Source organism: Oncorhynchus mykiss, chromosome 15, assembly GCF_013265735.2.
Source record: "Oncorhynchus mykiss isolate Arlee chromosome 15, USDA_OmykA_1.1, whole genome shotgun sequence".
Lineage (NCBI taxonomy): Eukaryota > Metazoa > Chordata > Actinopteri > Salmoniformes > Salmonidae > Oncorhynchus > Oncorhynchus mykiss.
The window spans coordinates 56,559,616-56,578,352 of record NC_048579.1 but is presented as its reverse complement, the minus strand read 5'-3'; the positions used below and the strand labels follow the sequence as shown (position 1 = coordinate 56,578,352).

At 44.6% G+C, this 18,737-nt stretch overlaps 1 protein-coding gene across 1 annotated transcript in view; it reads right to left on the bottom strand.

Annotated features, from left to right (window-relative positions):
• Positions 1–18,177, bottom strand: part of LOC110490363 (USP6 N-terminal-like protein) — a 91,397-nt gene extending 73,220 nt beyond the window's left edge. The window contains exons 1-2 of the mRNA XM_036944725.1: positions 17,916–18,177; positions 176–276 (exon numbers count right to left, since the gene is read on the bottom strand). Of these exons, the coding sequence (XP_036800620.1) occupies positions 176–179 (4 nt within the window). The 5' untranslated portion in view covers positions 180–276; positions 17,916–18,177. The remainder of the gene's footprint in view (positions 1–175; positions 277–17,915) is intronic.
• Between the last annotated feature and the right edge of the window lie 560 nt (positions 18,178–18,737).

The following is an 18,737-nucleotide window of genomic DNA, read 5'->3' as shown; positions in this document are numbered from 1 at the left end:
TAGCTACCAACAATAAAAAGGACTTTTCCCACTAGTGAGCTGAACTGAGCAGTGTTAAACCGTGCAGGCCGGCACAGTACGGTTCAGGCCGGCTAGATGGTGTGAGAAGGGTAGTGACCTATGATAGCCCTGGCTGTGTTGTTGAGGGGCATGGTGAGGGGTTATAGGTACTTACTCATAGTGGAGGCCGGGGGCGGGGAACAGGGCAGGGCCCAGGCGGGGTTTTGGACAGGTGCGGTCGTTCTCCACAGGTGCCCTCCTAGAGGCACTCATGACCTGCAGAAGGAGAGGAGTCATTCAAATGAGCGGAGACCAAAACCAAACTAAGTAGATTCTCAGACACAATTTTAATGTTTTAGGGACAAATGTGTAAGGTTTTTAGAGGCAACACACTGTCAAGAAGACAAATCATTATAACGTTCAGAAATATCATGATGTCTTTCATATGGAGGAATCACATTAGGCCTGAGTCACTGACTCCACGATGGGTACAATCTATCCTATGTCCTGTCCACCTCACTGCCATACACCCCTGGAGTGACGTGCTCCATGACACAAACACACAGTACGTGCAGGGTACACACACACACACACACCAATGAAGAGGATTAGAGACGACAGTTGGCATGATCATTAGTGTCATCATTGAGTTAGTAAGACAGGGTGCGGTGAGAGTGACCAGGCCTGTGTGTGTGTGTGTGACCAGGCCTGTGTGTGTGTGTGTGTGCACCCATAAGGCCCAGCCACCGGCCCACCAAACTAAACCTGTCTGATGACAGTGGTGTTCCTCTGTGGTGGGGTAATAACAGGTGATTGGATAGTGCTGCAGATGCAAGCCAAGCAGTGGGAGGGAGGGGTCAATTAACTGGCTCATGTTGCCATGACACAACAGGGCAGAAGCCACAGAGGATCTGATTCTTCCTAGAGACCTCTGCTATTGGTCGAGCACAGGTCAGAAAAACACTTAAAGATGGAATCACCATCGGGGGAAACAACTCCACTGTTCGCCCCCAGCGCGCCTTAGTCATCGTTTTGTTGATGAAAACAGAGGAGAATTCAGTAGCGTGGTTAAATAAATTGCAATGCATATTGTGCTGTCCTAATGTGTGTGCAATTTTGTCAGAAGGGAAAAAAACGGTTTGTTGTTTGCAGTAATTTCCCCATTGTTGTAATTCCACCAATTAAGGATTCCAGCTTTAATTAACAGAAGACGAACAAGCACCGAACTAATTTCATGTGTCAATCCAAAAATGCCAATACTTACAACTGTGTTTCATGAATCCATGTTGTAAATATTAGGGGTATACACAGTGTACAGAACATTAAGAATACCTTCCTAATATGGGCTCGAAAGTTGTCAAAATGAGTAGAATTGGTCTCAAAGATGCCCATCCCTGGTCTGTCATGGAAAGAGGTGTTCCTAATGTTTTGTACTCTGTATATGAATGAGATTTTATTTGCACATCTAATTATATAATTACATTTTTCTTTGTGTATGTAATTGTGATAACATACTGATGTGATTTTGAATGGATTCTTATTTGATTTCTTTTTAGAGCCCATGGGGATGGTGTTGAAAATTAGCAGTAGCTAAAAATGCTCCTGCAATGCATTGGACGATTGGTTAATGTGTTTGTACTGGTCGAAACTCGATTTTCAAGCACTCCACAAATTTCTTGTAAACAAACTATAGTTTTGGCAAGTCGATTAGGACATCTACTTTGTGCATGACACAAGTAATTTTTCCAACAATTGTTTACAGACAGATTATTTCACTTTTCACAATTCCAGTGGGTCAGAAGATAACATACATTAAGTTGACTGTGCCTTTAAACAGAAAATTATGTCACGGCTTTAGAAGCTTCTGATAGGCTAATTGACAACATTTGAGTCAATTGGAGGTGTACCTGTGGATGTAGTTCAAGGCCTACCTTCAAACTCAGTGCCTCTTTGCTTGGCATCATGGGAAAATCCAAATAAATCAGCCAAGACCTCAGAAAATAAATGTGTCGACCTCCACAAGTCTGGTTCATCCTTGGGAGTAATTTCCAAACGCCTGAAGTTACCACGTTCATCTGTACAAACAATAGTAAGCAAGTGTAAACACCATGGGACCACGCAGCCGTCATACCGCTCTGGAAGGAGACACATTCTGTCTCCTAGAGATGAACGTACTTTGGTGCGAAAAGTGCAAATCAATCCCAGAACAAAGGCAACGGACCTTGTGAAGATGGAGGAAACAGGTACAAAAGTATCTATATCCACAGTAAAACGAGTCCTATATCAGCAAAGTCCTATATCACCAAGGAAGAAGCCACTGCTCAAAAACCGCCATAAAAAAGCCAGACTACGGTTTGCAAGTGGACATGGGGACAAAGATGGTACTTTTTGGAGAAATGTCCTCTGGTCTGATGAAACATAAATAGAACTGTTTGGCCATGATGACCATCGTTATGTTTGGAGGAAAAAGGGGGAGGCTTACAAGCTGAGGAACACCATCCCAACGTGAAGCATGGGGTGGCAGCATCATGTTGTGGGGTGCTTCGCTGCAGGAGGGACTGGTGCACTTCACAAAATAGATGGTTTCATGTGGAAGGAAGGTTATGTGGATATATTGAAGCAACATCTCAAGACATCAGTCAGGAAGTTAAAGCTTGGTCGCAAATGGGTCTTCCAAATGGACAATGACCCCAAGCATACTTTTATTTTTTATTTAACCTTTATTTAACCAGGTAAGCTAGTTTGGAACAAGTTCTCATTTACAACTGCAACCTGACCAAGATAAAGCAAAGCAGTGTGACAGAAACAACAACACACAGAGTTACACATGGAATAAACAAGCGTACAGTCAATAACACAATAGAGAAAAAAAAAAGTCTATATACAGTGTGTGCAAATGGTGTGAGGTGGTAAGGCAATAAATAGACCATAGAAGCAAAGTAATTACAATTTAGCAGATTAACACTGGAGTGATGAATGAGCAGATGACGATGAGCAGATGATGGCGTGTAAGTAGTGATACTGGTGTGCAAAAGAGCAGCAAAGTAAATAAAAACAATATGGGGATGAGGTAGGTAGATTGGGTGGGCTATTTACAGATGGACTATGTACAGCTGCAGCAATCAGTTAGCTGCTCAGATAGCTGATGTTTAAAGTTACTGAGGGAAATGTAAGTCTCCAGCTTCAGCGATTTTTGCAATTAGTTCCAGTCACTGGCAGCAGAGAACTGGAAGGAAAGGCGGCCAAATGAGGTGTTGGCTTTGGGGATGACCAGTGAGATATACCTGCTGGAGCGCGTGCTACGGGTGGGTGTTGTTATAGTGACCAGTGAGCTGAGATAAGGCAGAGCATTGACTTATAGACTTCCCAAGTTGTGGCAAAATGGCTTAATGACAACAAAGTCAAGGTGTTGGAGTGGCCATCACAAAGCCCTGACCTCAATCCTATAGAAAATTTGTTGGCAGAACTGAAAAAGCGTGTGAGAGCAAGGAGACCTACAAACTTGACTCAGTTACACCAGCTCTGTCAGGATGAATGGGCCAAAAGTGTGTGTGTGTTAAACAATTTAAAGGCAATGCTACCAAATACTAATTGAGTGCATGTAAACTTCTGACCCACTGGGAATGTTATGAAAGAAATAAAAGCTGAAATAAATAATTCTCTCTACTATTATTCTGACATTTCACATTCTTAAAATAAAGTGGTGATCCTAAATGACCTCAGACAGGGAATTTTTACTGGGATTAAATGTCAGGAATTGTGAAAACGGAGTATAAATGTATTTGGCTAAGGTGTATATAAACTTCCAACTTCAACTGTGTGTGAGTGTTAAGAGGTCGACCGATTATGATTTTGGATAATTGGAGGACCAAAAAAAGCCGATACCGATTAATCGGTCGATTTTTTTACATTCATTTGTAATAATAACAATTACAACAATACTGAATGAACACTTATTTTAACTTAATATAATACATCAATAAAATCTATTTAGCCTCAAATAAATAATGAAACATGTTCAATTTGGTTTAAATAATGCAAAAACAAAGTGTTGGAGAAGAAAGTAAATGTGCAATATGTGCCATGTAAGAAAGCTAACGTTTAAGTTCCTTGCTCAGAACATGAGAACATATGAAAGCTGGTGGTTCCTTTTAACATGAGACTTCAATATTCCCAGGTAAGAAGTTTTAGGTTGTAGTTATTATAGGAATTATAGGAATATTTCCCTCTAAACCATTTGTATTTCATTAACTTTTGACTATTGGATGTTCTTATAGGCACTTTAGTATTGCCAGTGTAACAGTATAGCTTCCGTCCCTCTCCTCGCTCCTCCTTGGGCGTTACCCATCGCTCCACAAAATCCGCGGCCCCTGCTGAGCAAGGGGAACAACCACTCCAAGTCTCAGAGCAAATGACGTTTGAAACGCTATTAGCGTGCACCACACTCACTAGCTAGCCATTTCACATCGGTTACACCAGCCTCATCTCGGGAGTTGATAGACTTGAAGTCATAAACAGCGCAATGCTTGATGCACAACAAAGAGCTGCTGGCAAAACGCACGAAAGTGCTGTTTGAATGAATGTTTACACGCCTGCTTCTGCCTTCCACCGCTCAGTCAGACTGCTCTATCAAATCATAGACTTAATTATAACATAATAACACACAGAAATACGAGCCTTAGGTCATTAATATGGTCGAATCCGGAAACTATCAACTCGAAAACAAGACGTTTATTCTTTCAGTGAAATACGGAACCGTTCCGTATTTTGTCTAAGGGGTGGCATCCATAAGTCTAAATATTTCTGATACATTGCACAACCTTCAATGTTATATCATAATTACATAAAATTCTGGCAAATTAGGCGGCCCAAACTGTTGCGTGCAATGAACGCAAGATAAGTGACACAATTTCACCTGGTTAATATTGCCTGCTAACCTGGATTTATTTTAGCTAAATATGCAGGTTTAAAAATATGTACTTCTGTGTATTGATTTTAAGAAAGTTATTGATGTTCATGGTTAGGTACACATTGGAGCAACGATACGCACCGCATCGATTAGGACACGCTAGATAAACTTGTAATATCATCCACCATGTGTAGTTAACTAGTGATTATGATTGTTTTTTTATAAGATAAGTTTAATGCTAGCTAGCAACTTACCTTGGCTTCTACTGCATTCGCGTAACAGGCAGTCTTCTCGTGGAGTGCAATGAGAGGCAGGTGGTTAGAGCGTTGGACTAGTTAACTGTAAGGTTGCAAGATTGAATCCCCCGAGCTGACAAGGTGAAAATCTGTCATTCTGCCCCTGAATGAGGCAGTTAACCCACCGTTCCTAGGCCGTCATTGAAAATAAGATTGTTCTTAACTGACTTGCCTAGTTAAATAAAAATTAAATTTAAAGGTGTAAAAATAATAATAATAAATTAAAATCTGCCAAATCGGTGTCCAAAAATACCGATTTCCAATTGTTATGAAAACTTGAAATCAGCCCTAATTAATCGGCCATTCCGATTAATCGGTCGACCTCTAGTGTGTGTGTGTGTGTGTGTGTGTACACACACACACACACAGTACCAGTCAAAAGTCTGGACACACCTACTCATTCAAGGGTCTTAATTTTTTTACATTGTATAATAGTAGTGAAGACATCAAAACTATGAAATAACACACATGCCAAGAGTGTGCAGCTGTCATCAAGGCAAAGGGCTCCTACTTTGAAGAATTTGAAATATAAAATATATTTTGATTGGTTTAACACTTTTTTGGTGACTACCGTCTTGGCCAAAAGTTGTGAGAATGACACAAATATTAATTTTCACAAAGTCTGCTGCCTCAGTTTGTATGATGGCAATTTGCATATACTCCAGAATGTTATGAAGAGTGATCAGATGAATTGCAATTAATTGCAATGTCCTTTGCCATGCAAATTAACTGAATCCCTAAAAAACATGGAGGGTGGTGCTTGGAATCATTGTTCTTCCTCTGTCAACCAAGGTTACCTGCAAGGAAACACATACCATCATCATTGCTTTACACAAAAAGGGCTGGCAGTAAGATTGCACCTAAATCAACCAGTTATCGGATCATCAAAAACTTCAAGGAGAGCGGTTCAATTCTTGTGAAGAAGGCTTCAGGGTGCCCAAGAAAGTCCAGCAAGCGCCAGGACCGTCTCCTAAAGTTGATTCAGCTGAGGTACCGGGGCACCACCAGTACAGAGCTTGCTCAGGAATGGCAGCAGGCAGGTGAGAGTGCATCTGCACGCACAGTGAGGCAAAGACTTTTGGAGGATGGCCTGGTGACAAGAAGGGCAGCAAAGAAGTCACTTCTCTCCAGGAAAAACATCAGGGACAGACTGATATTCTGCAAAAGGTACAGGGATTGGACTGCTGAGGACTGTGGTAAAGTCATTTTCTCTGATGAATCCCCTTTCCGATTGTTTGGGGCGTCCGGAAAAAAGCTTGTCCGGAGAAGACAAGGTGAGCGCTACCATCAGTCTTGTGTAATGCCAACAGTAAAGCATCCTGAGGCCATTCATGTGTGGGGTTGCTTCTCAGTCAAGGGACTGGGCTCACTCACAATTTTGCCTAAGTACACAGCCATGAATAAAAAAATGGTACCAACACATCCTCAGAGAGAAACTTCTCCCAACCATCCAGGTGAAGAACAATGCATTTTCCAGCATGATGGAGCACCTTGCCATAAGGCAAAAGTGATAACTAAGTGGCCCGGGGAGCAAAACATCAATATTTTGGGTCCATGGCCAGGAAACTCCCCAGACCTTAATCCCATTGAGAATTTGTGGTCAATCCTCAAGAGGCGGGTGGACAAACAAAAACCCACAAATTCTGACAAACTCCAAGCATTGATTATGCAAGAATGGGCTGCCATCAGTCATGTGGCCCTGAAGTTAATTGACAGCATGCCAGGGCAGATTGCAGAGGTCTTGAAAAAGAAGGGTCAACACTGCAAATATTGTCTCTTTGCATCAACTTCATGTAATTGTCAATAAAAGCCTTTGACACTTATGAAATGCGTGTAATTATACTTCAGTGTTCCGTAGTAACATCTGACAAAAATATCTAAAGACACTGAAGCAGCAAACTTTGTGGAAATTTATATTTGTGTCATTCTCAAACTTTTGGCCACGACTGTACATGATTCCATGTGTTATTTCATAGTTTTGATGTCTTCACTATTATTCTACAATGTAGAAAATAGTACAAATAAATAAAAACCCTTGAATTAGTATCTGTGTCCAAACGTTTGACTGCTACTGTATATATCCTCAGGAGGGTGTTAAACGATGAGAGAGAGACATTCCTACAATTGTGCTGTACATGAGACTACAGGTGGATTCCAATCCTCTACCCTGGTTGACTCACATCTAAATAGCCCCACCTACTGTAGCTATATCTAGTCAGCCAGACATGCTGCATACACCTGTTGTGGTTCAGTCAGCAAAGACCTGACTAAGGAAAACAATGGGTTAATAGATTGGGCTCAGGCCTGAGTGTGTGGGCTGAGAGTCTTAGCTTTAAGGCGGTGAACTGGGATAAGGGACACCAGACCATATGTTCACCTCTGCTCTGACCCAGGTCTACAGCCAGCTAATCAACAGCAGCATTACTGAGCAGCCAGCGGAAAGACAGCCAATCAACAGTAATGTTACAGGAAGATTGAGGAGGCAGAGTGACCTCAAAGCACTATTAAAACTCTGTATTATTATGGGGTTAGTAGTATCTCTGTCCAAAGCTGAGAAGGTCAGGCATAAAGGAACATTGTCCCAAGGCAGAGTGAGGGAGATGGGCTAGGGGCAGGGGTGTACTGATGAGTGGATGGACCTCTCTTCCTTCTCCAAGGACAGAGGAGCCCTGGCAGAAATGATAGCATCAAGTACTGCCAAAGCAGCATCCATGCAACAGAGGCTGCCAAACACGCTCACACACTCACCTACTCACTCATTCAGACACACACTCACCTACTCACTCACTTACAGACACACACTCACCTACTCACTCACTCACCTACTCTCTCACACACACCTACTCTCTCACTCACTCACACAAACCTACTCTCTCACACACACACACACACACACACACACACCTACTCTCACACACACCTACTCTCACACACACACACACAGACCTACTCTCACTCACACACACTCTCTCACACACACACACACACACCTACTCTGACTCACACACACACACCTACTCTGACTCACACACCTACTCTGACTCACACACACCTAATATCTCACTTACACACACACACACACCTACTCTCTCACTCACTCACACACACCTACTCACTCACTCACACACCTACTCACACCTACTCTCTCACTCACACCTACTCTCTCACTTACTCACACACACACACACACCTACTCTCTCTCTCTCTCACTCACTCACACACCTACTCACACCTACTCTCTCACTCACACCTACTCTCACTCACACACACACACACACACACACCTACTCTCACTCACACACACACACCTACTCACTCACACACAAACACACCTACTCTCTCATTCACTCACACACTCAAACACACACACACACCTACTCTCTCTCACACACACACACACTCTCTCTCACTCACACCTACTCTCTCACTCACACACAAATACACACACCTACTCTCTCACTCACTCAAACACTCAAACACACACACACACACACCTACTCTCTCTCACACACACACACACTCTCTCTCACTCACACCTACTCTCTCACTCACACACAAATACACACACCTACTCTCTCACTCACACACACACACACCTACTCTCTCACACACACCTACACTCTCTCACACACACACCTACTCTCTCTCACACACACACCTACTCTCTCTCACTCACACCTACTCTCTCTCACTCACACCTACTCTCTCTCACACCTACTCTCTCACTCACACCTACTCTCTCACACACACACCTACACACCTACTCTCTCACTCACACACACACACCTACACACCTACTCTCTCACTCACACACACACACCTACTATCTCTCACACACACACACACACCTACTCTCACTCACTCACACACACACACCTACTCTCTCTCACACACACTCACTCACACATACACACACACACACACACACCTACTCTCTCACTCACACCTACTCTCACACACACACACACCTACTCTCTCACTCACTCACACCAACTCTCTCACTCACACACACCTACTCTCACACACACCTACTCTCTCACACACACCTACTCTCTCACTCACACACACACACCTACTCTCTCACTCACACACACACCTACTCTCTCACACACACACACACACACACACACACCTACCTACTCTCACTCACTCACTCAAACACACATACCTACTCTTTCTCACACACACACACACACTCACTCACACACACACCTACTCTCTCTCTCACTCACTCACTCACTCACACCTACCTATTCTCTCACCTACTCTCTCACTCACACACCTACTCTCTCACTCACACACCTACTCTCTCACTCATTCACCTACTCTCTCACTCACACACACCTACTCTCACACACACCTACTCTCTCACACACACCTACTCTCTCACTCACACACACACACCTACTCTCTCACTCACACACACACCTACTCTCTCACACACACACACACACACACACACACCTACCTACTCTCACTCACTCACTCAAACACACATACCTACTCTTTCTCACACACACACACACACTCACTCACACACACACCTACTCTCTCTCTCACTCACTCACTCACTCACACCTACCTATTCTCTCACCTACTCTCTCACTCACACACCTACTCTCTCACTCACACACCTACTCTCTCACTCATTCACCTACTCTCTCACTCACACACTGACACCTACTCTCTCACTCACACACTGACACCTACTCTCTCACTCACACACTGACACCTACTCTCTCACTCACACACTGACACCTACACTCTCACTCACACACACACACCTACTCACTCACTCACACACACCTACTCACTCACTCACACACACACCTACTCTCTCACTCACACACACACCTACTCTCTCACTCAAACACCTACCTACTCTCTCACTCACACACACACCTACTCTCTCACTAACACACACACCTACTCTCTCACTAACACACACACCTACTCTCTCTCTCACACACACACCTACTCTCTCACTCACACACACACCTACTCTCTCACTCACACACACACCTACTCTCTCACTCAAACACCTACCTACTCTCTCACTCACTCACACACACACCTACTCTCTCACACACACCTACTCTCTCACTCACACCTACTCTCTCACTCACACACCTACCTACTCTCTCACTCACTCACACACACACCTACTCTCTCACTCACTCACACAAACCTACTCTCTCACACACACACACACACACACACACACACACCTACTCTCACACACACCTACTCTCACACACACACACACACACACACACACACAGACCTACTCTCACTCACACACACACTCTCTCACCTACTCACACACACCTAATATCTCACTTACACACACACACCTACTCTCTCACTCACTCACACACACCTACTCACTCACTCACTCACTCACACACACCTACTCACTCACTCACTCACACACACCTACTCACTCACTCACTCACACACACCTACTCACTCACTCACACACACCTACTCTCTCACTCACACACACCTACTCTCTCACTCACACACACACACCTACTCTCTCACTCACACACACACACCTACTCTCTCACTCACACACACCTACTCTCTCACACACACTCACACACCTACTCTCTCACTCACACACACACCTACTCTCTCACTCACACACACACACACCTACACCTACTCTCTCTCACACACACACACCTAATATCTCACTTACACACACACACCTACTCTCTCTCTCACACACACACACCTAATATCTCACTTACACACACACACCTACTCTCTCTCTCTCACACACACACCTACTCTCTCACACACACACACACACACACACCTACTCTCTCACACACACACCTACTCTCTCACACACACACCTACTCTCTCACACACACACTCTCTCACCTACTCTCTCACTCACACACTGACACTTACTCTCTCACTCACACACTGACACCTACTCTCTCACTCACACACTGACACCTACTCTCACTCACACACTGACACCTACTCTCTCACTCACACACTGACACCTACTCTCTCACTAACACACACACCTACTCTCTCTCTCACACACACACCTACTCTCTCTCTCACACACACACCTACTCTCTCACTCACACACACACCTACTCTCTCACACACACCTACTCTCTCACTCACTCACACAAACCTACTCTCTCACACACACACACACACACACACACACACACACACACACCTACTCTCACACACACCTACTCTCACACACACACTCTCTCACCTACTCTCTCTCACACACACACACACCTACTCTGACTCACACACCTACTCTGACTCACACACACCTAATATCTCACTTACACACACACACCTACTCTCTCACTCACTCACACACACCTACTCACTCACTCACTCACACACACCTACTCACTCACTCACTCACACACACCTACTCACACACACCTACTCACTCACTCACGCACACCTACTCTCTCACTCACACACACACACCTTCTCTCTCTCTCACACACACACCTACTCTCTCACACACACTCACACACCTACTCCCTCACTCACTCACACACACCTACTCACTCACACACACACACACACCTACTCTCTCACACACACACACACCTACACACACACACACCTACTCTCTCACTCACACACACATCTACTCTCTCACTCACACACACCTACTCTCTCACTCACACACACCTACTCTCTCACTCACACACACCTACTCTCTCACTCACACACACACACACACACACACCTACTCTCACTCACACACACACACACACCTACTCTCTCACTCTCACACACACCTACTCTCTCACTCACACACACACACACCTACTCTCTCACTCACACACACACACACCTACTCTCTCACTCACACACACACACACCTACTCTCTCTCACACACACACACACACCTACTCTCTCTCACACACACACACACACCTACTCACTCACTCACTCACACACACACACCTACTCTCTCACACACACCTACTCTCTCACTCACTCACACACACCTACTCACTCACACACACACACACACACACACCTACTCTCTCACACACACACACCTACACACACACACACCTACTCTCTCTCACACACACCTACTCTCTCACTCACACACACCTACTCTCTCACTCACACACACCTACTCTCTCACTCACACACACCTACTCTCTCACTCACACACACACACACCTACTCTCTCACTCACACACACACACACACACACACCTACTCTCTCACTCTCACACACACCTACTCTCTCACTCACACACACACACACCTACTCTCTCACTCACACCTACTCTCTCACTCACACACACACACACCTACTCTCACACACGCACACACACTCTCTCACCTACTCTCTCTCACACACACACACACACCTACTCACTCACTCACTCACACACACCTACTCACTCACACACACCTACTCACTCACTCACACCTACTCACTCACACACACACACCTACTCTCTCACTCGCACCTACTCTCTCACACGCACCTACTCACACACACACACACACCTACTCTCACACACACCTACTCTCACTCACACACACACACACACACCTACTCTCTCACTCACACACACACCTACTCTCTCTCACACACACACACCTACTCTCTCACTCACTCACACACACCTACTCTCTCACTCACTCACACACACACCTACTCTCTCACTCACTCACACACACACCTACTCTCTCACACACACCTACTCTCTCACACACACACCTACTCTCTCACTCACTCACACACACACCTACTCTCTCACACACACCTACTCTCTCACTCACTCACACACACCTACTCTCTCACACACACACACACACACACCTACTCTCTCACACACACACCTACTCTCTCACACACACACCTACTCTCTCACACACACACCAACTCTCTCACACACACCTACTCTCTCACACACACCTACTCTCTCACACACACACCTACTCTCTCACACACACACACACACACTCTCTCACCTACTCTCTCTCACACACACACACCTACTCACTCACTCACACACACACCTACTCACTCACTCACACACACACACACACCTACCTTCTCACACACACCTACTCTCTCACTCGCACCTACTCTCTCACACACACACACACACACACACACACACACCTACTCTCTCACACACACACACCTACTCTCTCACACACCTACTCTCTCACTCACACACACACACCTATTCTCTCACTCGCACCTATTCTCTCACTCGCACCTACTCTCTCACTCGCACCTACTCTCTCACTCGCACCTACTCTCTCACTCGCACCTACTCTCTCACTCGCACCTACTCTCTCACTCACACAGACACCTACTCACACACACACACCTACTCTCTCACTCACTCACACTCTCTCACACACACACACACACACACACACACACTGCTTGGCTGAGGTTGCGCGAACATCTGGTGTGCTGTGTGTGGGCCGGCCACTTCAAGCCCAGGCAGATATAAAGCAGACCAATGTGCCAGCGGGCATAAGCACCCACCAGAGACTGGCACGCGGAGCTCTGCCAGCGCCTGGAGAGAAGGGGAATGTATTAACACTATACCCTCTCTAACATGTGGTCTGTGTGTTTGAGAGGCAGGATGTGTGTGTGTGTGTAAGTTGTATTGTAATCTATTTAACTATTATCAGTGTGGGCTGACCTGTGATCACACACACGCACAGTTAAGGTCACATTTAAAGGGCCTTTTGTCTCTGGCAGTGTTTTCTGTGTGGGGAAGTGAAGAAACTGAATCCTCCACCCACTCAGTGCCCACAGCACCATTTTGCAGACTGTGTGTTTTATTACAGAGAGAAGCCATAGCAAAGGCCTGGTTGCTATGCTACGGAAGCTCAGCCGGGACCAGCTTTTCAGGCAGTGAAAGAAACCCCTCCAACTCACACAAGACACTGCCCAGACGGACAAACAGACTGCTCTTTCATTACAAACATACATCTACACACTAGTTCTCTCTCTGTGGAGAGGCATTACAAGAGGCACGACTGCTCTTTGTGCCAACTGTGTACAGATCCCATGTGGAAAAGTGTGTGTGTGTGTGTGTGTGTAAAACAGAGAGGGGCAGATGATAGGGGAGGAGATGAGATAATTTGTGACTGCTGACTCTTGCCTGAGTACTGCAAGCTGCTCTGTCATGGTATCAGGGCAGAAAGACAGAGATCCTTAGCATTGTCCAAGAACTGTGAAATAAGGAAACATGTTTGAAATGGCACTAGGGGTATTTTAAAAGCGTCTTTGTTTTTTTTAAATTCTGTAGGCCTATCTTTTTAGTCTATATGCCATTGTAGTCATTGTAGCTAATTGTAGCTAATAGACTCAGTAGTACAAAAATTAATGAATGAACATAAATAGGATACAATAGTGGTGATGATTCATTCACTGACTTTTTTTTATCAGGACGATTCTAATATTGGAAAGGGGGGGGGGGGGGGGGGGGGGGGGGGGGGGGGTGACGGAGTTCTCTTTTTCGATTCAACATAAACTTGCCGCATTCATTGTGCAAACGTGAATGTACAGTTTTAAAATTGTGTTTTTACAACATAACTCCTGATAATTCAACCAATTAAAGCGGTTGAGATAGAAAAGTTATGGCCGGATAGGGCTACTTTCCTATCCCGTCCAACATTGTTGTCACAAAATTACCACTAAAAGGGAAAATACAATTGAAAAAAATAGCTGACGCAACAATGCTGCAATGTTAGGAGAAAAATACACGTTTGCTACTTCATTAACAGGAGCTGTAATGCACGAGGGGGAGCGAGAGGCTTGACGCAGCGCAGGAGCACAAATGTTTGTGACTAGGGGAGCAGGAAGGGGAATAAAGATAGCAACCAGATCGACTCGCGCTGGTAGACTCCCTTATTGCTAGTTATTTATCATCATCTGATTACATAGTATCTGTTTTGACTGCATCAAACTGAGAGACGCTAGTTAAACTAGCTAACGTTAGCTAGGCTAATTGAGGCTACATAACTCACCTCCCGAAACCTACAATAAATAACAACTTCATTCAGATTATTCTTTACAGTCTCCCTTTTGGCTCTTGGTGTTGTAGCTTGTCCTTGTCATTTTAATTCCATCTTCCATTGATTAGCCTACTGATACACTACATGGCCCTTCAACTTAATGGATTTGGCTATTTCAGTCACACCCGTTGCTGAAAGGTGTATAAGATCGAGCACAAAGCCATGCGATTTCCATAGACAAACATTGACACCTTTCCAACAAGTCAGTTCTGCCCTTTCTGCCCTACTAGAGTTGCCCCGGTCAACTGTAAGTGGTAGGCCACACAAGCTCACAGAACAGGACAGCTGAGTGCTGAAGCACCTAAAAATCATCTGTCCTTGGTTGCAACACTCACTACAGAGTTCCAAACTGCCTCTTGAAGTAACGTCAGCACAGGAACTGTTCGTCGGGAGCTTCAATAAATGGGTTTCCATGGCTGAGCAGCCGAACACAAGCTTAAGATCACCATGCGCAATGCCAAGCGTGTCAAATGCAGAGTTTGGTGGAAGAGGAATAATGGTCTGGGGATGTTTTTCATGGTTCGGGCTGGGCCCTTAGCTCCAGTGAAGGGAAATATTAAAGCTAAAGTATACAATAACATTCTAGATTATTCTGTGCTTCCAACTTTGTGACAACAGTTTGGGGAAGGCCCTTTCCTGTTTCAGCATGACAAAGCAAGGTCCATACAGAAGTGGTTCATTGAGATCGATGTGGAATAACTTGACTGGCCTGCAAAGAGCCCTGACCTCAACCCCATCGAACACCTTTGGGATGACTTGGAACACCGAGTGCAAGCCAGGCCTAATCACCCAATCAGTGCCCGACTTCTCTAATGCTTTTCTGGCTAAATGGAAGTAAGTCCCTGCAGCAATGTTCCAACATCTAGTGGAAAGCCTTCCTAGAAGAGTGGAGGCTGTTATAGCAGAAGAAGAAAGCAACTCTATATTATATTAATGCCCATGATTTTGGAATGAGATGTTCAACAAGCAGGTGTCCACATACTTTTGGCCATGTAGTGTATATCCTAATAACTTGCCATAGGGAAACTCTGACTGTAGCCTAGTACCAGTTTGATGACTTGTGATTGAACCAGTAGCATAAATTATACCATATGCTCTCACCGCAGGAAGCTCGATGTAGACCCTCTCCATTGTGAATTCACGTGGACTTTAATGCATTTCGTATCGTTTGAATGGAAAACCGATAATTAAACCTGAATTGTTTTCCCATTTGTCACATCTAATACCAAAGGAAACATAACATATACTAAATGGAGGGACAGATTTACATTAACTATGTTACGTCTACCACTGAATCCAGGTTGTGTTTGTTAATACAGATAATTCCAAGCTAATTCCAACGCGTAGCATTGGTATCCTCACTAAAGTGGTAGGCATAGCCTACATATGGGTGGCATGTGAAACCACAGCACGACATAGCTAGCTGCTAATAATAAAACATTTTTTAAAAACAGGCTTTAATTTAAACGATGCATCTGTCAGCAAATGGCGTATATTTCTTTGATGCAGGAGGCTGTGACAGGTAAACACATCCGTTCCTCATCGTTCGGGCCATTCGGCGGGCAGCCAAGACCGGGAGGGCTCGTGAGCTACGGTACGAGAAATGCGATACTCAGCAACAACGCTGCCAGTACCGCACAGTGATACAATGGAGCACAATAGTTGATAACGTGCATATATTCTCTCTCTGATATCATAACGTCCACTACATAAACAGGCCAGTAGGCTATAGCTTATTGACTTGCAGTATGATACTGTACACGTGATTTGTTTTTGTGATCTGCTCTCATGCTGCTGGGTGGAAGCCAGGCAGCAAACTTTCATTCGTGGTGGACATGTGTGAAACAATGTATCGGTTTGCGAGTTCTATGTTTGCAATTTCGCTCTTTGTGGCCTGGCTACAAACTATCACTACAGCAGTTTTTTCGGCCGCGCCATAAAGCCAAGAATGTGTTAAACCGCATTATCCCGAAACGGGATAGGATTGAGGCACTGCTACAAAAGGTAACTACTATACCCATTCTCCCATGCAGCTCATCGCTACTACAGTAGCCTATAGTCCCAGACGTGGTAAAGAAACATGGATCGCCTTATTTACTCAACACAGCCACATGCGCAAAATACCATTCAATAACTCTAATTCAACTCGTTTAATTATACAATTGATCCCCTTAAATCAATTAAGCTACAGGAGAAACGTTGAAAGCCCACAAACGTCAAATGAGTGAAAGGAAAGCCAAGCCAACCAGAGCCGCGGAATGCAGGTCTGTGACCAATGGGAGAGCTTGATTCGTGTTTCTGCAGTCTGTCAACTTCGACTCTGCTGCATGAGGCCGTCCGGGGGTTTGGCTAGGTACTGTAGGCCTCGATGAATAGAAATAAGAACAAAGTTTGAAGCTACTAAAACATATTCCCGATTGTAAACAAAACACTGGAATAATACCGCATACCGAGTCGTTCAGTGCGGACAACGCTACACAGACGCGTGTCCCTGGTTCCCATCACATAATGCCACTTTCAAAGCCGCAGTCCGCTTGCTAGCGTTTAGCCAACAGTAGTACACTGACATCCATATCGGGGAAGTTGACAAGTTATATTTCCCAGAACATTTCGAAAATGAAAAGGACAGGTTTACCTTGTTCTAACTCTACGTGTCCGTCTTGATCACATCGCTGCGTGTGTTTTCCCGGCCAAACTAGAGTAAAACATGTCCATTGTCCCGTACCAGGAAGTCCGCGCTCTTCCAGAACAGAACACTTCTCAAACTCACTATGGAACCCCTGCAGGGCGCTGTGCAATCGATCCCACTCCAGGTAGCAATGCGCCGCCCGACGGGCTTATCTCACCCGCCATGTTGGATCCGAAACGAGGTTGCGGCACATAGTTGGCGAATAGTAAATGACCATTAGTTGTCACTTGCACCTTTTCATTTGCTAGTAAAAAACTTAACCACAAAGGAAAAGTAGTCTCATAGGCATCATGAAAAGAATAGCGCACGAGTCTTGCTATTAGCCTGTTAATCCACCTGGTAGCATATAAATTCATGATATTGATGTTAAAGGAAAAAACTATTTCTCAGAGTTCTCATTTCAAGCGAAAATATCTGGGGTCCTAAAAGTATTTTCTAGGTTATTTAGAATAGGCTACTTTGTTTTTTGTTACACAAAATTACACAAATTATGCTATTCTGTTAATTATTTGTAACCAGCAACTCATAGCCGTAACCCTTGTATTTGTAATTGAACGCTGAAGAACTAAAGTGTATATTCTGCAACGTGATACTGCTCTTCTTTTCTCAGCGGGCCACCAACAAAACAAACCAACCTCTATTTATCCTCAGTGTGAAGTATCCACTAGAGTCTAGCTATACAGTATACAGTATACAGAGTCTAGCTATATAGTGTTTACATACCAGTGATCCCACTGAGGGAGAGAGACAACTGCTTGTATGCACAGC